Source organism: Callorhinus ursinus, unplaced genomic scaffold (assembly GCF_003265705.2).
Source record: "Callorhinus ursinus isolate GAN/ISIS: 27379988/994484 unplaced genomic scaffold, GSC_fseal_2.0 scaffold90, whole genome shotgun sequence".
Classification (NCBI taxonomy): domain Eukaryota; kingdom Metazoa; phylum Chordata; class Mammalia; order Carnivora; family Otariidae; genus Callorhinus; species Callorhinus ursinus.
Genome location: NW_027397152.1, coordinates 2,441,356 through 2,464,200, shown reverse-complemented (window position 1 = coordinate 2,464,200; position 22,845 = coordinate 2,441,356). Strand labels below are relative to the sequence as shown.

The 22,845-nt window shown below is 37.4% G+C and overlaps 1 protein-coding gene across 7 annotated transcripts in view; it reads left to right on the top strand.

Moving 5' to 3' along the window:
• The first annotated feature begins 3,337 nt into the window (after nucleotides 1-3,337).
• The window catches only part of VPS45 (vacuolar protein sorting 45 homolog), a 66,062-nt gene continuing 46,554 nt past the window's right edge, over nucleotides 3,338-22,845 (top strand). For 2 of the 7 annotated variants that reach the window (XM_025858369.2, XM_025858372.2), the window contains exons 1-10: nucleotides 3,338-3,539; nucleotides 4,163-4,297; nucleotides 7,061-7,121; nucleotides 11,875-11,954; nucleotides 13,266-13,334; nucleotides 13,452-13,589; nucleotides 14,033-14,143; nucleotides 17,610-17,744; nucleotides 18,190-18,303; nucleotides 18,698-18,865. In XM_025858369.2, coding sequence (XP_025714154.1) covers nucleotides 3,447-3,539; nucleotides 4,163-4,297; nucleotides 7,061-7,121; nucleotides 11,875-11,954; nucleotides 13,266-13,334; nucleotides 13,452-13,589; nucleotides 14,033-14,143; nucleotides 17,610-17,744; nucleotides 18,190-18,303; nucleotides 18,698-18,865 — 1,104 coding nt within the window. In that variant the 5' untranslated portion in view covers nucleotides 3,338-3,446. The remainder of the gene's footprint in view (nucleotides 3,540-4,162; nucleotides 4,298-7,060; nucleotides 7,122-11,874; nucleotides 11,955-13,265; nucleotides 13,335-13,451; nucleotides 13,590-14,032; nucleotides 14,144-17,609; nucleotides 17,745-18,189; nucleotides 18,304-18,697; nucleotides 18,866-22,845) is intronic. The other 5 variants (XM_073888486.1, XM_025858371.2, XM_025858370.2 and 2 more) reach the window with 5 other exon arrangements.

Sequence of the window (22,845 nt, the reverse complement as noted above, 5' to 3'; positions counted from 1 at the left end):
GACCCATCAATGGATTCCAGTTAAAATTAGTAGGTATAACAAGTACGATGAAGAAATAGGACATTTGCAGCACATCACGGAATCTCTCCCTGTGATATTTTTATTTATTTTTGCTTGGTATACATTTTTTCATTGAAGTATAATTAACATACAATGTTGCATTAGTTTCAGGTGTACAACATATTGATTCAACAATTCTATACATTCCTCAACCCTCATAACGGTAAGAATCACCACTCAACCCTCATAACGGTAAGAATCACCGTCGGTCACCATATAACATTATTACGATCCTGTTGACTACATTCTTTATGCTATACTTTTCATCTCCGTGACTTGTTTATTTTATAACTGGAAGTTTTCACCTCTTAATCCCCTTTATCTATTCTCATATATTAATTACAAGGAGAAAAATAATTTTACAGTGGAGAAACCCGCAGACACCACCTAACCAAGTGATCAAAGTTAGTATCACCATCAGAAAGATGAAACCACCCAAACTACTGAATGTGCAGACAGAACCCTTCATGCAAATACTTTTTACTTAATGGTTTAAAGCAATTCATTATTTTTGCTACCAGAAAGTTCAGTATTAAACCACCAACTGTGACAAAAGTTTAACAAACTGTTTGATTTGAGGTTGGGTAATCACTAAGTCTCTGAAGGAACTTGAAGCATATTTTTCCTAAGTTTTACCTCTGTGAAAAATGTATGGTTTACAAATTATGAAGGAGCAGCCCAATTCTTCCCATCGACACTTCTATTATTATATAGTAATGCAAGATAAACATATTATAGAAATATTCAGAAACTGTACAGATTCTGAAATTGATTATATTTTAAGATTTTCTTGTCAAAGAGGAATAAAATGTCGTATGTAAAAAATAAGCTAAAAGATATATCTACCTTTTGATTTTTTAAAAAAGATTTTATTTATTTATTTGCCGGAGAGAAAGAGCATGCTCAAGCAGGGCGAGCGGCAGACAGAGGGAGAAGCAGGCTCCCCGCTGAGCGAGGAGCTGGACATGGGACTTGATTCCAGGACTCCGAGATCATGACCTGAGCCGAAGGCAGATGCTTAACCGACTGAGCCACCCAGATTTCCGTACCTTTTGATTTTAAATAATTAAAGCGGAGGGGCACCAGGGTGGCTCAGTTGGTTCAAGCGTGGGCCTTTGGCTCAGGTCATGATCCTAGGGTCCTGAGAGAGAGCCCCTGAGGTGGGATCCCTGCTCAGCTGGGAGCCTGCTTCTCCCTCCCCCACTCCTAGCCCACTTGTGCTCTCTCTCACTCAAATAAATAAAATCTTTAAAAATAAACAAATAAGGTTGCTATTTACTGAGCACTTAGTATGTGCCAGGCACATTTTTTCTGCACAATATTTCATTTAATTCTCACAACAGGCTTACAAACTTTAGGACTATCACAGCATTCTTTAAATTATAACTATTTTGTACACAATGTTTACATTCTGCATCTTATCAACGTACAAAATATCACTGCCACTGACATCAATGGAACTTCATGGGCAATGGAATGAATTACTAAGCCTTGTCAAAATAGACATTTTCCTTTTCCTCTAAAATGTTATAATTGTCCAACTATAAATAAAAGTATTATTTACATATTGATTACTGTCTAAAAAAACCCAAATTTCATAGAAAAGACTTTCCTTGTTTTTTCTAAAGAATGCATAAAGTGGAAAACAATCTTATACTGAGGTCTAAATTATAGGTAAAAGATAACAACCAAGTGTCACAGGAGAGTGGAGGTGAATTTTCAAATATTGATAACTTACAGGATTTGCAGGTATTTCACTGGTTCGTTGTTTTCTATATTTTAAACTAATGTATTTTAAATATATTAATATATTTTAAATTTTAAGTAACATTTTAATAATAGAATTTTATATACATTAGATTTTTCTCATGTGTACCCATTTAAAGTTCACATTTTCATTTTAATATAACTTTTCTTTCAAAACATAATTCAAAAATTGATAAAAAGCCCAATGGGAAGTTTTATTTACAAGGTAGAAAGTTGAAAAGAAAATAAACACATTCCTCACAATTTCAGAGGTGACAAAAATCTACGGTATTTCAAGTGGCTTCTGAGCTCCCTTAAAGGATCTGATAATTGTATATAAAGTTTTATAAAGTAATCTTAATAGCCAGATTAATGTTAACGTGCTCTGGGTCTAGTTTTAATTGTGTACTTCTTAAAATATAACGAAGGAATGATTTGGTAATTTTGAACCTATTGATTAAAGTGACCCCAACAAACACTGGTCACTATTTTAGTGGAAGTATTTCCAAGCAATTATAGTTGCTGATTTCTTGCAGCTGTTTCTTATTATCTTCCTGATTTTTCAATTCCCTAACGTAAAGGTGTGGGAAAACTAACATTTCCCCTCCTTTTCGAGAAATGGCATAAAGGAGAGAAGACCTTCGGGGTATTAAACACAAATGCAGACATTTAGAAGTTGATGGTTTTAAGACTCATTTTCTGGCTAAATTTTTGTTGTTTCTTAAATCAAAATTTGTGAGTTTTCCCTTAAAATCCCCACGCTGTTTTGCTTTAGCCCCACCGGATATGTGCCCCCTACCCATTTCTGACTAAACTGGGCTCCTGCCCAAAGTTTCAGCGCCGCGGGTCCCTCGTAACCGCTCAGCGGGAGCCCGCGGAGTCCAGTCGCCCGGGGCGTCAAACCCGGGGTCCCTCACGCGCCCTGCGAGTCCCCGCTGCCGACTCAGCTCCCCGCCCTCCCGGGGAGCGGATCTGAGGCCGCTCCCAAAACATCCCTCAGGGGCACTCAGAAAACCAATTCGGGCCTCACTTTGCAGGAGTACTGTCCTCGCCTTGTCAATGACACGATGAAGCGGGGGAGGACGAATCTCGGCCATTTCTTAGCAAATACCTTCCCGAGCGGCCGGGAGCCATCACGCCAGCTCTCTTCCCTTAATCCTTCACTTGCCACCCAAGAAAGTGTTAATGGCAATAGTGACCACGGCTACACTCTGCGGTTCTTGCCTCCAAGCCAGCCTTATGCCAAGTTCCTCCACGCGGCGAGAGGCTACTCTCTCCCCTAGCCAGCAGGAGAGGCTTTCGGGGGCAGCCGGGGCACCCCGGACCCACGGCCCGCCGGGGTCTGAGTCCAGGCCTCAAACACCTCCCGACTGGAGGTGGGTAGAGAATCACTTCCGACCGTTGCGACCCGGTCGGGGGGGGTGGTCTCAGCCAGACTTTTCCATTCAGCCGGGAGGCTCGGTCGCCCGCTCCGCGCAGCGGAACTACAACTCCCAGCACCGTAGGAGCTGCCCGGACTTCCGGAAGCCAAAGCCCGGCGGGGAGGAAGCCGCTGAGACCCGGCCCAAAGGCCGGGGGTTAATTTAGCAAGAAAAAAGGGGGCGGGAAGGGCTGTAGGGTTAACTTGTCAATTCGCCACCATGAACGTGGTTTTTGCTGTGAAACAGTACGTTTCCAAAATGATAGAGGACAGCGGACCGGGTATGAAAGTACTCCTCATGGATAAAGAGACGGTGAGTTTGCTTTTGCTCGGTATTTGTTTGTGAGGGAATTCTTCCTCCCTTATAATAGCTACTCCCAGTCCGCTGTAAGATTTAGTATTTAAGATTTTGAAGCGAGGGTCAGTTCTGTGTGGAACTGAGAGGTGGTATAAAGCTTGTCTAGCAGGTTTTCAGTGCAAATGGCTCTAACTACCACCAGAGCTTTCTTCTACCCGGAACAATTTATTGGAATCAGAAGTCCTTTTCTAAACGCCTTTGCCAAGAAATAATATGTGAGACAGAACATTTGGAAGACTTTTATTTCCAGTCACCGTTGTGTTTTTAAAATAAAGCTGTTAGTGCTCAAGCTGAGATGACGGATTATTATTTGTTGGTCACAGAATTATTTAAAAAAAAACACAAGGTGATGGAAAAAAATTCTTTTTGAAATTTATGGATTGTCTGTGTTCAGAGAGAACATGTTTTTCATCCTGGTACATTACCTACATGTTCTGGTTGCTCAGTAAATGTTACATATGTTAATGTTTACGTTATCCAGCTAAGTATTAATGAAAAAAATTTAAGTCTTAGTTGTTGCTGCTTGTTTATATTATTTTTGACTAGCATAATATTATTTAAATCTTTTTTTTTTACAGACTGGCATAGTGAGTATGGTATACACACAATCAGAGATTCTTCAGAAGGAAGTGTACCTTTTTGAACGCATTGATTCTCAAAATCGAGAGATCATGAAACACCTGAAAGCAATTTGTTTTCTTCGTCCTACAAAGGTACGTACTGAGTTGTCATTTGCCCAGGCAAATACAGAACACTCTGATATGAAAGCATTAAGAAAGCAAAATAAATTTGTATTATCATTTATGGCATCATAATTAACCTGGTTCATCAGAGTTATAACCTTGATTCTCCTGCTTTCCACATCTCAGTTTACTCCTTACAGTTTTTCCTCCAAGATGCCTTTTAGGTTCCCAGCTACTTCCCAAACCACTAACTATCCTAGCAGAGACCCACATCACTTAATTCCTGGATTAACATCCGTACCTATCACACTGAACACCATTGCTGCTTAATCTTATATACTTATGCATGTACACCAATATCTTGAGTCTGTATCATTTTATTCATATCTATGCGCAAGAACATATAATGGCTCAATTTTACTTCCATGATTAAATCAATCTTTAGTAGCCCAGTCCTTAAATCCCTCCTTTAACTGGTTTGGTCTGCCCTTATGTATCCAGCCTCCTATGTCCAATCTCTCCTTCTCCACTATTGCCAACTGTGCCTTTTTATCATCCCTCTACATGCTCATTCCTCTTCTCTATTCATTCTCTTCCCCTAATTAAAGGTTCTTTAGCCTTCTGTCCATTTTCATCCATCATTTTCTAAATCTAGCTTGAGTCCTCCTATAAAACTCCTATACTATTTCAGCCTTATTTTGTATATTCTCTTTATATTCATGATCTTCAACTCCAATGCACTCTTTTATCATGCTTGTATATTATGTATTTTCTAAAATACAAATCTGATCATGTCACCTCCACTTGAAATCCTTGAATGACTTCTCATTGTTTTTATGCTAAAGGCAAAACTCCTTAATTGTGGTTCTGTGTGGTCTAGTTCCTGTCATTCCTATGGCCTTCTTTTTAATAATTTTTTATTGTTATGTTAATCACCATACATTACATCATTAGTTTTTGATGTAGTGTTCCATGATTCATTGTTTGTTCTATGGCCTTATTTCAAACCATTCCCCCTTTTGCTCTTAGCCACATTAATCTTTCAGTTCACTTTGTTCCATCATGCCACAGGACCTTTGCACAGGCACTTCCCTCTGCTTGGAACTTCTTTACTTCCTCCTGCAAATCTTCCCTGGTTTTGCTGTCCAAGTCAAACCCCCCTCTTATAAGCACTTACAGCACCACCTTCTTCTACCTTTTGCTTGTTGTAGTTGAAGTTTTATATGGTTTGATTAATATCTGTCTCAACTACCAGCAGTAAGCTCCATGAAAGTAGAGATGGTATCTGTTTTTTCACACTATTATGTCTCCAGTGCCTGCTACGTGGTGGACCTCAATAAATAGTTCCTGAATTAATGAATACATTAATACTGTGTTATAGTCATTTCCAGTTTTTCACATTTGTAGCTCATGAAAGTTTGGTGCTGAGAGGGATCTTGGAGATCATCTAGTCCATCGTTTCCTAATAATTTTCATTAGAGAAATTAGAGAACCTCTTTATATATATATATATATATATATATATATAATGTGTTATTAAAATAGATTTTTCTTGGGGCTCCTGGGTGGCTCAGCCATTCAGCGTCTGCCTTCGGCTCAGGTCATGATCCCAGGGTCCTGGGATTGAACCCTGCATCGGGCTCCCTGCTCAGCAGGAAGCCTCCTTCTCCCTCTCACACTCCCCTTGCTTGTGTTCCCTCTCTTGCTGTCTCTCTCGCTGTCAAATAAATAAATAAATAAATCTTTAAAAAAATGGTTTTTCTTTAAGATTATGTTGTAAAGTTAATATATTTTTTAATCTAAATGACAATTTTAAAAACTTTTTTCCCATTTAACAAGTAATATGCATTGCTTATATTATTTTTAGTTCTTTAAGGAAATGTATGTTTTTTTAAATGTTCAAAACTGTATTTCATATCATGTTTACACTGGGGACCAAATTCATATTGAAATTTAACTATGTGTTAATAGTATCAAAAATAGATAAAACCTGCATTATGATCTTATGTAATTGAAATTCTTATGTTTTGTCCATATAAAAATCAACTTTTTTTACTTCTAAATTTCATATTTCATTTTTATTTTTTTAAGATTTATTGAGAGAGAAAGTGTGAGTGGGGGGAGGGGCAAAGGGAGAGGAAGAAAGAGAATCCTAAGCACACTCCCCACTGAGTGTGGAACCTGACCCTGGGCTTGATCCCATGACCCATGAGATCGTGACCTGAGCCAGATGCTTAACTGAGTGAGCCACCCAGGCGCCCCCATATTTTGTTTTTAAATAATGTAATTATATGAAAGGTCTTAGCCTGCTGTTTGCAAATACTTTACAAGCATTACAGTTGTGCAGTCTTAGGTACCAATAAATTAAAAGCCAAAGTGAATACAATTAAGTGTATTTTTTCTTGAATGTTGGTTTTTAAAGAACTAGATACATTTTGATATTCTATCTAAGAATTTTGATTAGATGAATAATTTATAGATAAGGAGCTTGAGGCAAATTTGCAGAATTATTATCAGTTTTATGTTGTACTTCAACATTTGTATTTTTAATATTTTTAAATCTTAATTTGGCCAAGGTAATGCAGCTCATTAATATTATAGATGATTCCTGATCATTATATTTAACGTATCTCTTTTTCACCTCCAGCCCTCATCCCCACAACATACACTTAAATCTAGACCTCAGCACTCAGTGGACTCTCAGTAAATACTTAGATAAATCAATTAACGGTATTTATTATTTTTTCACTTAAACAATTCTCACGTATTATTTGTTTGTTGTTTCCTTTCTAGGAGAATGTGGATTATCTGATTCAGGAGCTCCGGAGACCAAAATACAGTATATATTTTATTTGTAAGTATATTATTTCACTTATTCCATCATGTAACTGTATCCTAGCTAGTTTGTTCTTTTTTTTTTTTTTTTGAAGATTTTATTTATTTATTTGACAGAGAGAGACACAGCAAGAGAGGGAGCACAAGCAGGAGAAGTGGAGCAGGGAGCCTGATGCGGGGCTTGATCCCAGGACCCTGGGACCATGACCTGAACCGAAGGCAGACGCTTAACAACTGAGCCACCCAGGTGCCCCTAGCTAGTTTGTTCTCTTGGACACTTCATATCATCAATAAGTTAACTGAATCAGTCACTATACGAGTCTGATTTTTTTATGTCCTTTCAAAGTATTAAAAGTCTTATGATCAGGGGCGCCTGGGTGGCTCAGTCGTTAAGCGTCTGCCTTCAGCTTGGTCCCAGGGTCCTGGGATTGAGCCCCGCATCGGGCTCCCTGCTCTGTGGGAAGCCTGCTTCTGCTTCTGCCTCTCCCACTCCCCCTGTTTGTGTTCCCTCTCTCGCTGTGTCTCTCTCTGTCAAATAAATAAATAAATAAATCTTAAAAAAAAAAAAAGTCTTATGACCAAGCAATGTTCTATTTTAGAGAACTAAGTGGGGTTTTCTATATCATTGATGGATTAGGTAAAAATTACTTTTTAAGTTTACTTTGCCTGTCAAGATTCTTTATAAGTCAAAAATATACAAGTAGCCAAATTTCACATCCCACCTGTGCAAAACAAAAGGTGTATACTTGGGCGCCTGGGTGGCTCAGATGGTTAAGCGTCTGCCTTCGACTCAGGTCACGATCCCAGGGTCCTGGGATCGAGTCCCACATCAGGTTCCCTGCTCCTTGGGAGCCTGCTTCTCCCTCTGCCTCTCTCTCTCTGTCTCTCATGAATAAATAAATAAAATCTTTAAAAAAAAAAAAAAAGGTGTATACTTATTCCTATTTTATACTTTTATGAACTGAAGCATGGAAGCTGATTTCTTTACTTGGAGGAGGATATGCTTGAGTTTGTGGGAAAAGCAGAGATTTACTTTACATACCAGAGGAAAACATTCCATTTCTCTTTGCTACTTTATGTAATGCTTGAAAGTACAAGTCATCCAGTAGGTATCTCTTATGTACATAACTTTTTTGGGGGATGGGGGAGGGCAGAGTTCTGGAAATAAACTAGGTTTGTGGTTACTATACATTTTATATGGCTTTTTTTTTTAAAGATTTTATTTATTTATTAGAGAGAGAGAAACAGCATGAGAGGGGAGAAGGTCAGAAGGAGAAACAGCCTCCCCGGTTTTTGATGTAATACATTCTGCTTTGGAAGTTACATCCATTCTCCTCTAGATGTCATTATTGATCTTTATGGGATTAGTAAGTCTAGTTTATTTGGTGCCATTTCCAAAACCAAGGACAAACCTTAACTCTCAGTATGTAGGGCATTTATGAAATTTTAAAGCTTACTTTGAAGGCTTTGGAGTTTTAGGGTTTAGATTATACTCCAAGATATGCATACTTTCTACACTATATGCTACAATTAAATAATGGTACCAAAAATTAACATTTGTGATAAGGTATTTTATAAAGAACTTTCTCATATATTATTTCATTTAGCCCTTACAACAACCTCAAGAGGTAAAAATTGGCAATTTTATTTATTTTGTTTGGGTTTTTTTCCTTTTGGCTATAGTCACAGGCTTTCTTTTATAATTTAACTTTTTATTTTGAGACAATTGTAGATTCACATATACTTGTAAGAAATAATACAGAGATGGGGCGCCTGGGTGGCTCAGATGGTTGGGTGTCTGCCTTCAGCTCAGGTCATCATCCTAGGGTCCTGGGATCGAGCCCCGCATTGGGCTCCCTGCTCAGTGGGGAACCTGCTTCTCCCTCTCCCTCTGCCTGCTTCTTCCCCTGCTTGGACATTCTCTCTTTCTGTCAAAAATAAATAAAATCTTTTAAAAAAAAAAAAAAAAGAAAAAATACAGAGATCCCATTTATTCTTAAACCCATTTCCCCCAGTGTAGCATCTCACATAACTAATACCACATCCAGTATATTGACACTGATACAGTTAGGATACAAAACATTTTCATCTCCATAAGGATCTCACATATTGCCCTTTTATACCAGATCCACTTCCCTCCCACCCAACCCCCTTATTAACCTCTGGCAACCACTAATCTGTCCTCTATTTCTATAATTTTGTCATTTCAAGAATGTTACATAAACGGAATTATACAGTATATAACCCATTGGGATTGGCTTTTTTCACTCAGCATTCTTTAGAGATTCATCCAGGTTGTGGCATGTATCAGCAGTTCATTCCTTTTTATTACTGAGTAGTATTCCATGTTATGGATATACCACAATTTGTTTAACTACCCATTGGAGGATATCTGAGTTATTTTCAGTTTTGGCCACTACAAATAAAGCTGTTATAAACATTTGTGTGTAAGTTTTCGTGTGAACATGAGCCTTTATTTCTCTGTAGTAAATAATGTCCAGGAGAGCAATTGCTGGGTCATATGGTAGTTCCATGTTTAGTGTTTCAAGAAACTGCTAAATGTTTTCTAGAGTGACCATACCATTTTACTTTCCACTAGCATTGTACAGGTGATCCAGTTTCTTTGTATCCTTATGAGAATTTGGTGTTGCCCTTATTTTTTGTTTTAGCCATTCTGATAAGTGTGTAGTCATTACAGTACTTTTAGTCTGATCACAAGTTAGGTACTTAGGAAAGTGTAGAAACTTTTACTTAGTGACATACGTATGTGTGTGTAGGAATATATGAGAGATTCCCTGTGCTGTCGAATTTAAGTAGACATATAATGGAATCACTTCTTATGCTGAGTCTCTCATTTAAAAATTGAGTAGGTCATGAGATGAAAGACTCCTTTTTCCTCTAAAGAGAGTTCTTTGAGGCAGCAGTTGAGATTAGTAACCAATAATCTAATGTCTATTCTTCTGGTTCTAAAGGTTGTTTGATTTGCACTGTGATTCTATGAAGTAGAAGAAAAAAATGATATATATTAAAGTAGCACTAAAGCCTAGGAAAAATAGACTCTTGGAACTCGGGTAAAGCAATCAATTTCACAATTTTGTTTGATTAAAATAAACTAAATGAGTTTGTATGTAGTGATTTTATCCATTACAAATTTTCAGCACAATTTATATCAACACTAAACACTCCTTCTGCTCATCTCATTTTTTATAATTTTATTTTTGTATTTTTATGTCTACTAAATATATTGTATAATAGGCTCCAAAAACCTCTGTTATGGAAGTTTTCAAATATATACAAATAGTATCATAAATCCCAGTGTACCCATCACCCAGTTGCAAAGGTTACTTTGCCATGGCCTATCTTGTTTTAGCTATACTGCCACCCACTCCCCCACCAGTGTTATTTTGAAGGAGATCTAAGGCGTCATATGAATTCAGCCCTAAATATTTAAGTGTGCATCTCTAAAAGATAAGGACACATTTTATAGAATAACCATTATTATAAAAAATAAAATACCATTATTATACATATCCAAATAATGAAAAATAATTCCTGTTTTCAAATACTCAGTGTTCAAATTTCAAATTCTCTTATGGTTTTGTTTTGTTTTTTTTTTTCTCACTGTTTTTGTATTTGAATAATGATCATAATAAGATCCACACAAGCTGCTGATTGATATGTTGTTTAAGTTCCTTTAATCTTCTGTAGGTGTTTTCTCTCTCTCTCTCTCTCAATCTCTCTCTCTCTCCAGTGCAATTTATTTATTGAAGAACTATATCGTTTTGTTAAAATTTCTCAGTCTGCATCTTGATGATTGCATCCCGATAGGGTAGTTTAACATATTCTTTGTAGTTTAAAATTTCCTGGGGCTCCTTGGTGGTGCAATCAGTTAAGCATTGACTCTTGGTTTTACTTGCTTTTTCTTTATATTTTTACCACCTAAACATGGGCCCTAAAAACATTTAGGGGTTTTTGGTTGTTGGTTTTTTAAGATTTTATTTATTTATTTGAGAGAGAGCGAACGCACAAGCAGGGGGAGCGGCAGGGAGAGGGAGAAGCACGCTCCCCGCTGAGCAGGGAGCCCAATACGGGCCTCCATCCCAGGCCCCTGGGATCATGACCTAAGCCAAAGGCAGACACTTAACTGACTCAGCCACCCAGGTGACCCACTAAAAATTTGTTCTTAAAAATTATTTTTCTTGGGGCGCCTGGGTGGCTCAGCCGTTAAGCATCTGACTTCGGCTCAGGTCATGATCTCAGGATCATGGGATCAAGCCCCCCCACCCCCGTCAGGCTCTGTGCTCAGTGTGGAGTCTGCTTGAGATTCTCTCAGCCTCTCCCTGTGCCTCAGCCCACATTAGTGGTTGATAAAAATGATGATGTTTTAATTCTATCATGATCATTCCTTCTTTGTTTTTTAGCTGGAATATTTCCATAAAGAGAAATTTCTTCTCATCTATTTGGTTATCTGTGGTACAGTTTGTATATAGAAGAATAAAAACTCACTTCTTTCCCTTTACTTGCTATTTTGAGCATAATGACTTGGTTCCCTGGCATCCTCCAATGCCTACATGGTGAACTTTTTTTTAAGTATTATTATGAATTTATGGATTTAAATATATTTGTACTACTCATTTCAGCTTGAAGGTGTTTGACTTTGACATATACCGCAGTGTATACCAAACTTCGCTTAGTCATTAGGCTCTTTTATGTCTAATTGCAGCAAAAGTGATCTCCTTTGAGTCAACCACAACTCATAATGTCTGTTTCAGATTTCAGTAATGTGATCAGCAAGAGTGATGTGAAGTCATTAGCTGAAGCTGATGAACAGGAAGTTGTGGCTGAGGTTCAGGTAAACATATTGGTCCTCTAACACATCTCCTATATTGGCCTGTTTTAAAGATTTGAGTCTAACAATAAGAAAGGTACTATCTCAAAAGAAGGGAGGCTATTGATCAGACATTATAAATGTGCATTCCACCAAACTATCCATACTCATACTTAAAAAGTTTGTAAGAGGTATCAAATTGGGTGGGAACAGAATTAAAGGAGTCAGTGGGAATAAGGAGATTGGACTGGTACTGGATCCTACTGAATGGGTAGGGAGGGTTTCACAGGGTTGGGAACAGAGTCAGATATATTCTATGCTAGTTTTATGAACCACATTGTAAGAATGTTCATCTACAGGGCTATGTGTGACTGGAAAAGAACAGGAAGTAAAGGATGTGAATGAGGTTTGTTAAAGTTCTGTTTGTGATTATCTTGCTCTGGGAGGTAAAAAGTAGACTTTTTTCGTTAGGTTAAAACTTGATAACTCCTGAATATTCTGCATGCTATATAATACATCACATCAGAACATGTCATGTTACCTTTTACTTCTTAAACGCCTAAGTGTTCTTGAATACATTTATCACAAATGTCTGAATACATTTATCACCTAAGTGAAGAATGGGGCAGCAAATTAACAAGTTTTGGATTTTCAGAAGGATGTGCTAGGTGATAAATGAATAATAATAAAAAAAATGACCTATTTTATTTTATTTATTTATTTTTAAAGATTTTATTCATTTATTTGACAGAGAGAGAGATAGCGAGAGCAGGAACACAAGCAGGGGGAGTGGGAGAGGGAGAAGCAGGCTCCCCGCAGAGCAGGGAGCCCGATGTGGGACTCGATCCCAGGACCCTGGGATCATGACCTAAGCCGAAGGCAGATGCCCAACAACTGAGCCACCCAGGCGCCCAAAAGATGACCTATTTTAAATTATATTCTCCCTCACGAGAATACACTGGACAAAAAAAAAAAAAAGAATACACTGGACAGCAAAGTTCTTTTTCATCTGTGTGTAACATTGTATATCCTATAGCAGTGTCTTATTTTTACTAATGGATAAGTGTACACAGAGGTCTCCAGAAATGTAATATACATACTTCTACATCTTTTTGTTTTTTAAACAATCTGTTATTATTATTGCTGCTTTATAATTTATTCCTCCACATTGACTATTGCTACTCAATTAATTGATCAATTTTTGTATCTCTTTTACACCCGCATTTCCTCAAATTTGATTATATCACATAGTATTATATCACATATGAAAATATTACTATATGATACAGTTGGAATTTATGAAATGACTGACTTATCTTGGTGCTTTGATTGCAGGAATTTTATGGTGATTATATTGCTGTGAATCCACATTTGTTTTCCCTCAATATTTTGGGTTGCTGCCAGGTATGGAAGGAAAGGATAAAAAAATAAGTTTATCAGGTGGGAGTTAATTCAGCAAGTAATGGGACTTGTAAGAAAAAATTCACATATTTTCTCTGAATATACATTTTTAACAAAAAGGGTCGAAATTGGGGTCCAGCCCAGCTATCCAGAACAACTCAAGGACTGACAGCTCTCCTTTTATCTCTGAAGAAATGTCCCATGATTCGCTACCAGCTTTCATCAGAAGCAGCAAAAAGACTTGCAGAATGTGTTAAGGTATGGCTTTCCCTCTCCCCAGTTCCAAAGCATCAAGACCATCCATTTCCTTACATATTTCAGAAACTATAGCAATATTTTTTCTATAACCAAGGAGGTGATGTGTTAGATTTACTGGCAAAGAGGTAGATCTTTGTAATAAAAAATCAAAAGCAACAAATTAGGGCTAAAATTTTTAGGCTTAACTCAAGAAACATTTGCAAGCTAAATAAGTTAAATACTTATTTTGATCCAATTAAGCCATTTGTAAAATAGAGTTTTAAATCCTAACCTCTTAAACAGGATGCTACCAAACTTTGTCAAGCCTTTAATCCTTTTCAGAAGGCTTATGAAGGTGCAAAGAATTGTTGTTAAATGTGTTTTTTATGTATTAATTTTCTGTTTATGTCATCTCTGTCTGCAACTAATTGGTTGACCAAACCATCTTTCTCTCATATCCACAGCAGGTAATAACTAAAGAATATGAACTGTTTGAATTCCGGCGGACTGAGGTGCCTCCATTGCTGCTTATTTTAGATCGTTGCGATGATGCCATCACCCCGTTACTAAACCAGGTGCAGAACCCTTTATTAGCATAATAGAAGCATGATTTCAAGTGGTATTCATCAAAATGCCGATGTGGAAATGAACAGTGTGGTCCATGTATTTGCCTCCTTATTTTCAGCTTGTTTTTTTTGTTTCTGTTTTTGTTTTTTTGCCTTGTAGTTCCTGGTGTTTTGGTATCTCTATTCTTCCAGCCAGTCTTCCTTTGGCTCTTTCTTCTGTCTCATCTTTCCTGTTCCCTTCTGCCGCCACCTTCACCCGATCAAGGCAACTTCTAGGTTCTGTAGCTTCTCCTTTTCTAGTATCTATTTGCAATTTTCCATTCTTACTGCCATTACCTTTGTGTAGACCCTAATCTCTTATAGGAATACTGAAATAGTCATCTGCCAATTCCTCACTTTCATTTTTTATTTCATTTTTTTTATAAGAGATCAAATCTACACTTTTATGGGGTGCCTGGGTGGCTCAGTTGTTAAGCGTCTGCCTTCGGCTCAGGTCATGATCCCAGGGTCCTGGGATCGAGCCCTGCATCGGTCTCCCTGCTCTGCAGGAAGCCTGCTTCTCCGCTCCCACTCCCCCTGCTTGTGTTCCCTCTCTCTCTGTCAAAAAATAAATTTAAAAAAAAAATCTACAGGGCGCCTGGGTGGCTCAGTTGGTTAAGCGACTGCCTTTGGCTCAGGTCATGATCCTGGAGTCCCGGGATCGAGTCCCGCGTCGGGCTCCCTGCTCAGCGGGGAGTCTGCTTCTCCCTCTGACCCTCCCCCCCTCATGCTCTCTCTCATTCTCTCTCTCAAATAAATAAATAAATAAAATCTTTAAAAAAAAAAATCTACACTTTTATTTATTTACTTTTCAATAAGTTTAAATCCTTGAGGGTACATGGCTTCTGTGTTCAGAGGCCTTAGCAGGAAGGTTTCTTCAGAATTTGCATGAGTCATGCCACTGTTTCTATGAGTATGAGTTACCTTCTCCAGATTACTCTGGTTTTGTTCAGTTTGCCACCAGGAGTCACTGTGTTATTCCTTGCTTTGTACACATGAGCACATCTCTTGCCTAGATAGAACTTAGTTTCATCTTGAGCATGAACACCTTCAATTTTAAGAAGAGCTGTGTGCTCCCTCTGGTTCTGGAGATCCTGCTTTTAGCCAGCAAAACATGGCCTTGAACCACAGCCTTCCAGGCATATTTATCATTTTATTTATTTATTTTTTAAGATTTTATTTATTTATTTGAGAGAGAGAGAATGAGAGACAGAGAGCACGAGAGGGAAGAGGGTCAGAGGGAGAAGCAGACTCCCTGCTGAGCAGGGAGCCCGATGCGGGACTCGATCCGGGGACTCCAGGATCATGACCTGAGCCGAAGGCAGTCGCTTAACCAACTGAGCCACCCAGGCGCCCCATATTTATCATTTTAGGAGTCCTGTTCCCAGCAGGCCTCCACAGGCTCCAAGATGGCTGAAACACAAAGGCCTTGATTCCCCTCTTTTAATTTCTTTCTACTCTGATGTATCTCATAGACACAATGTTGTTAAATCACTTTTCCTAAAGCACAGTTCTGATCTTACTACTCCTGACTTAAAAATCTTTATTGGGGGGCGCCTGGGTGGCTCAGTCATTGGGCATCTGCCTTAGGCTCAGGTCATGATCCCAGGGTCCTGGGATCAAGCCCCACATCGGACTCCCTGCTTGGCGGGAGGCCTGCTTCTCCCTCTCCCACTCCCCCTGCTTGTGTTCCCTCTCCCTTTGTGTCTCTCTCTGTCAATACAGTCTTTAAAAAAAAAGAACAGTACTTTACACAAAGTAGAGGCTTTATTAATAGTGACTTTGAATTTGTAGGGGAAGACATAGTTTATATTTCAGTTTCTTCCCAGCTTATAATCATGTTAATGCTAGGAGAAATCTGTGGAGTGCAGCTTCTCTATAATAGGATAGCCTTATATTCCTAAAATACAAAGTAATATCTATTCACTAAAGAAGTTTTGATAATATAAAAAAGTAGAAAGAAAAATGATTGCCTGTAATTCTGTTACCCAGAGAAAAACAACCATTCATTCAACTAATTTCATTAAAGACCTATTATGTGCCTGCCAGGTATTGTGTTAAGTATCGGTGGGTGGCTCAGTCGGTTCAGCGTCCGACTCGTGATCTCAGCTCAGGTCTTGATCTCAGGGTCATGAGTTCAAGCCCTGTGTTGGGCTACACGTTGGGTATGCAGCCTACTTAAAAAAAAAAAAAGTATTAGAGGTAAAAGGCTAAAAGATGCAGTCTCTGCTCTCAAAGAGTTCATGATCCAATGGGGAGAGAAGTAAACTGATCATTTTAATTATAGAGTAAGTACTAATGGTAGAAGCATGCACAGGATGCTGTCTATGGAAGCATAAATATTTTGTTATACTTATTTTACATGTCCCCACGAAACTTGCTTTTTTTTTTTTAAGATTTTATTTATTTATTTGAGAAAGAGAGGGAGGGGGAGGGCTCAAGACAGAGAATCTCAAGCGGGACACCTTGCTGAGCACAGCCCGACTCTGGGCTTGATCTCACAACTCATGAGATCATGAACTAAGCCAAAACCAAGAATCAGACAACCAAATGAGCCACCCAGGTGCCCCTGAAACTTGCTTTTTTAAAGATTCATTTGGCAAGTATTTTAGGAAATGAAGCACCTTCTTTTATAACCTTAAGTTCTTTCTTAATAAATCTAGATTGCTTAAGATGAAGTAAAAGTATATAAATATTTCTAGCATTTAGTTTCTAGATTTAGAAAATAGTATGCTAGAAAATACTTAGTTTTGTATATTGGACCTATGACTAGAAGGAACCCATTCTCCATAAATGGTGAGAAGGCAAAATTTGGGGTTTCTCCATTCCATTTTCGCCAAATAAGTTCACATTTTGAAGCATAGAAACCAGTCCTTCTTCACAATTCATATTAAGTAAAAATATGAAATAAAATGGATTCAGAGGCAAAGCTTCTGAATATGTGTGTTTTGATCAACTCACAAGGTCTGTTTCTGATAATATTAGTGTTCCCAGGATAAATATAGCACCACTCAGATCTGTAAGAACACACTTCTCATGCTGCAGAAAACCACAGAAGCGTACAGGAAATGGTACAGCTTGTAACTGCAGTACCAGTATAGCCCTATCTGTGAAGCCAAAAATATACTCTGAATTCACAGGCAAAAACCGTAGCTAATGATAGACCTAATTTGTTTTCTTTCTATCAGGAATATTAATCTTGCTACCCTTCTTCCAAAAGTGTAAAATCTAAAAGTATTTTGACTTTTAGTTTAACCAATTACGAGTCTTAATGCTGAGTAGAACACAAAATATTAATAAAACTTGAACTAAATAAAGAACCTCTATGTAAAGAAGACTAGTTGCTAAGAATGTTACCAGTTTTTGTTTTCCTCAACATTTACTATTTCCATGTTTTATCAGTTACCAATTTTTTTTGTCATAATTCTTCATTTAGTGGACATATCAGGCCATGGTCCATGAACTACTGGGCATAAACAACAATCGGATTGATCTTTCCAGAGTGCCGGGGATCAGTAAAGACTTAAGAGAGGTGGTCCTATCTGCTGAAAACGATGAATTCTATGCTAACGTAGGTGGTTAAAATTTTTTAAAATTGTTTTTAGTTGTTTTTATGTAAGAAGGCCAGTATTGACTTGTTCGAATGAAAATAGTTATGGGATTTCATGTGAAAGGATGATAGAGCATCCTGTAGATAAACTGCATCTCAAGAGAAGGCAGAAGATTTGGATTCTGACCCTTTAACAGTTTTTTTTTTTCCATAGAAATCACATATTTAGCTTTGTACTTTTAAAATTAGAACCCAATTTATTTACTTCCTTCCCTTCTGTAGCCCTTTGTGAGAATAGTAATGGTATTCATCACCAGTGTCCTGGCCAATGTCCAGATTCGGTCATTATAATGGAATTTTCTTGCTCTTCAATTCTGCCTTTGGGATTCTTTTTCACTTCTTCTTTTAAATAGTCTGAAAGTCAGACTCTTTGATAGAACTGTGTTTCCAACTTCCTTTTTCACAGAATATGTACCTGAACTTTGCTGAGATTGGTAGCAATATAAAGAATCTCATGGAAGACTTTCAGAAGAAGAAACCAAAAGAACAGCAAAAACTAGAATCAATAGCAGACATGAAGGTAAATTGAACATGTTCATGGATGACTAACATGCAAGACTTTGGAACTATTCATGTAAGCAACATTTCTGGAATATTCTCAGTCTGATTTCTGCCTTGATTTTGTTTGGTTTGAGATAATTTTCTGTACTGTTTCTCTTTAGGAAACAATATAGTGAAAACTTCATAACAAGCCATGTGCTTCTTTCCATTCTTCAGTCACATTTGGACTATTTAAAAAGTCAGTCTACTGACATGTACCAGTTCTTCTCTTTTTAAGGAGAAACAAAATGCCATGGGATTGAAAGTTGTAGATGCCTTAGTCTGGGCAGAACAATTCCTGCTTATTTTTTCCCTTCATGCATGTCTGTCCTCGGTCAAGAAATAAACCCCAATTGCTGTTTTTCCCATGGCAGGCTTTTGTTGAGAATTACCCACAGTTTAAGAAGATGTCTGGGACTGTATCAAAGCATGTGACAGTGGTTGGAGAGCTGTCTCGGTTGGTCAGTGAGCGGAATCTGCTGGAGGTTTCAGAAGTTGAGCAAGAACTGGCCTGTCAAAATGACCATTCTAGTGCTCTCCAGGTATCTATTCAGTCCAATTTGATGAGCACCTACTATGTGTAAGGCACTGTGCCAGGCAGAGCAAGAGATACAAAGGCAAGTAATTCTTCTTCACCAGCATGGAATTTATAATCTAACAAGGAGTTGAGACAAGAACACAGATTAATTTTATTTACGATAGATACAAGAACCACAGGAGAAGAATAATGTGCAATAGCAAAGGGTTCAGACAGTTAACAGTATTTAGGAGGGCATCCTAGTCTAGTAGGAAGAATACTAGACTAAAATCAGAAGATCTGCATTTTAGCCACTTGCCACCTACTGGCTTTGTGACTGGAGCTGTGGGCTTAATTTCTGAGCCCGTTTCCTCATCTGTAAAATAGGTGTAATTATATTTATCTCACAGTGTTGTAAGGAGGGTTTTAAAGATACAATATATATTAAAATGCGTTATCTTAAGTTTTTTATTATTGAACACCTGCTCTTCGTTCCATGTACATGTAAATGCCTGCTACATGTACATTAGGCTGTAAGGATCCAGAGGTGCAAAGAAGAAAGAGATACCATCCTTTTCCTCAAAGAGCTCACACTATGTAGTAGGGAAGAAAGAAATTTAAACCAGGAATTACCATGCTATAAGTGCTATTTACTAGAGGTATTTACAAAGGGATATGGAAATACAGAGGAAGGACAACTGTTTCCCCTAAGGATGAAGCTTCTTAAGAAGATGACATTAGATTTGGGTCTGGACAAATAAGGAGGAGGGCACCAAACAGTAGAAGTGCACCAACCAGAGAGAAGAGGGGAAATTCTTGGCAGAGAGAATGCAGGCATGGAGATGTGGAGGGAGAAAAATTAAGGGAACAGAGAATAATGCAGTGTAGCTAGTGCAGGGTACAAGATGAGGAATGGTCTTAGATAAGCCAGAAAGACAGCCAGGAACCTGATTATGGCCATTGAAAGGAGATTGGGCTTTAATCTTAAAATGTTGAGGGCTACCAGAGTATTTTAGAAGAAAAGGGACATAATCAGACTCTGGCCCCAAGAAATTCACAGCATTGTTGAAAGGACAACACTAAAGCACAAGGAGCACTTAGGCGGTGTTTCAAGGTACTATTTAATTAAGTTAAAATTGTGATTCTGACTATAATTAGATTTGAGGTTATTAGGGACAGTTCCTTAGAGAAGGTGATATTAAGATGGACCATCAACAATGAATAGAATCTGGGGGAGGATTTCAGTCAGGGAAAACAGCAAAAGCAAAGAGGCAGAAGTATGCAGAAAATAATAAACAGTGTGACCTGTTGGAGAGTGGGTGTGGAAGAGAAATGGGAGATAAAATTGAATTGGTAAACAGGAACCAGTTTATGAAGAAGCTTGTAAGAGGAATTTGCACTTGCTGAGATAAGCAGAGAGATCCATTGTAGGGCCGTATGTAGAAAGTTGATATGATGAAAGCAGTATTTAAGGAAATTTAATCTAGTAAGGATGCTTTGGAGGTGAAAAACCTGACGTTGGGCTAGTAGACTCACAGTGATAGTACTAAAAATGTACAGTAAGGGCAAATCTGAGAGACGGTTCAAAGGGAGAAAACAGTTGAGCAACAGATTGGATATAAGGATAACAAGACAGAACAAATTCGATAATTCCAAGGTTCCTGAGAAATGACAGTGTGGTATCACTGGCGATAAGTCACTTGGGAATGAGGGTCCTTTGGGAGGTAGCCATTTCTAAGGCACTCACCATAAGAAGTGCATTTCCTTATTAGTAGGACCCTATATTCTACAACTTAGTCTCTTTCTTTCCCTGCTGTAATTCGACTTGACTTTATAAAATAAAGCCAGCATGGTATAATGGAAACAACGCAGGCTTTGGAGCCAGACTGTCCTGACTTTTATTCTGTCTCTACCTACCAAAGTTTTTTTGAGAAAATATTACTTATTTTGCCCAAACCTCAGGGATAAAGATTTCAAACTTCTAGATTTTTACCAGGATTCAGTGAGATATGTAAAATGCTTCACATATGATAGGTGCTTTGTAAATGTTGGTCCCTTCCTCTAAACATAATGCTTTAAATATATGCTATAACTAAAACAAAGAAATCCACCCCCCTGTGGTTGCTCTAGTTATAGCGAGGTCTTTACTGGGATTTACAATTTGTTACTTTTTACTCTTTATTAAGATTTCCTCTGAAAACATCATCAGTTTGAAAATCATGAAGATTCTATTTGCTTTATATTTATGAAAAGTACTTCTGTCAACACTGAGTTTTATCCCTGTGTTCTTAAATTCTTTCAAAGAACTTTTAGGCTGATTTTATTATTTTTTTAATTGTATTGAATTCTAATTCTTAAATAGATGATATAAGTTCTTGGTGAAAGAGGTATGTAGTAAAAACTCAGTCTGTTACTAGTCTCACATGCATCCTGACAGTTATTCTGTATATGCGCAGGTCTGTGTGAGTGTGTGTATCTCCTCTCTTTTTTAAATTCAAATGATAACATACTGTACACATAGTTCTGCATTTTGCTTTTTCACTTAACCGTGTATCTCAGACTGTTCCAGATCAGAACCTAAACACTCATTCTTTTTAATCACTAAGTAGTATTCCTTTATAAAGATGTATTGCAATCTGTTTAATTTGACCAACTTACTTGAACCAGTACTTACTAATAACAGTTTGCAGTTTTGTGGGCCTAATAGAAGTATTCCTATGAAAACTTTTTATTTTTTCCAAGAAAATAAATTTTCTTTTCTTATTAAATAAAAACAAAATTTTGTCCTGTAATTAAATGTAAATTTCCTTGTTTCTTTATCTTTTATTTTTCCCTTTGAAACAATAGAACCAAACTTAACCACTAGCCAGTTTTAGTATCTTTATTTGTATCTCTCTACCATACAGAGAGCAGTTAGACAAGGTTACTATAATTTCCTTGCCTGAAACCTTATTTCTTGTTCATTTTAAAAGAAAAAAATAGATACTTTAAAATATGAATTCCATTTGTGATCCACTTTATATTTTAAAAAGTTATCCTCTGAAGGTTTTCTTGCCCATGTTATTAGGGTTTTACAGTGAGCAGTTGATTTGGACTCCCCCACCATAAAGGATTTCTTTGGCAACATGATTTAAATAGTCTATAAAGGGAGCTTTTGTTTGATAATGAGTACATGCCAGGGCCCTGACCCCTAGATGGTTATAGCATTCCTTGGCTTGACCTTAGATGATAATATGTCATGAAATAATGAATTGAGGTTTTTGAGTAGAGATGGCATTTGCTTTATTGAATAGTAACTATATCATGATGAAGGAAAAAAATACATATATTGCTAAAAATTAACTTATATAAATTTACTGCCACTTCTAACCAGTTATCCTACAGGCTAACAAAAATTTGATTTAGAAGAATTTTCACTAGAACCAAACTGCAATGTACTATCATTAAAACATATCTATAGCCTTGGAAAAGACTCATTTGATTAGTGAGGAAGATTTTTTCATGCCATGAAGAGAAATATCTTCAGAAAGTAAGCAGTTTTCCCCCTTGTGTATCATGTCATAGCTTTTCATTTAGAAGGAAGAACTAGTCTGTTTTCATATCCTTCTTTCCTGACCTTGGGTAAAAGGCCTCAAATCATCCTATTAAAGATATAAAGACTCAATAAATACTTCTTAGAAAAATTAAGAAGAGTTCTATTTGAAGCAGTATAGAGTAGTGGCTAAGAACTTGGGACTTTGATGGCTTGGGTTTGAAAATTATAACCACTCTTAGTCTTTTTGTCTGTAAAATGGGGAAAAATTACAGTACTTAAAGATTTTTGTGAGGGTGTAGTAAGCTAGTACATGTAAAGCACTTAATATGGTACCTGGTACTTAAAACATTCAATAAGTAATAACTGTCACATTATCCATATTATTATTTGATGATACATTCTGTTTTCTCTATGACATCTAGGATATTGTTTTCTAATCTGCTCATCACCTCAGATCTCTCTCTCCCTGA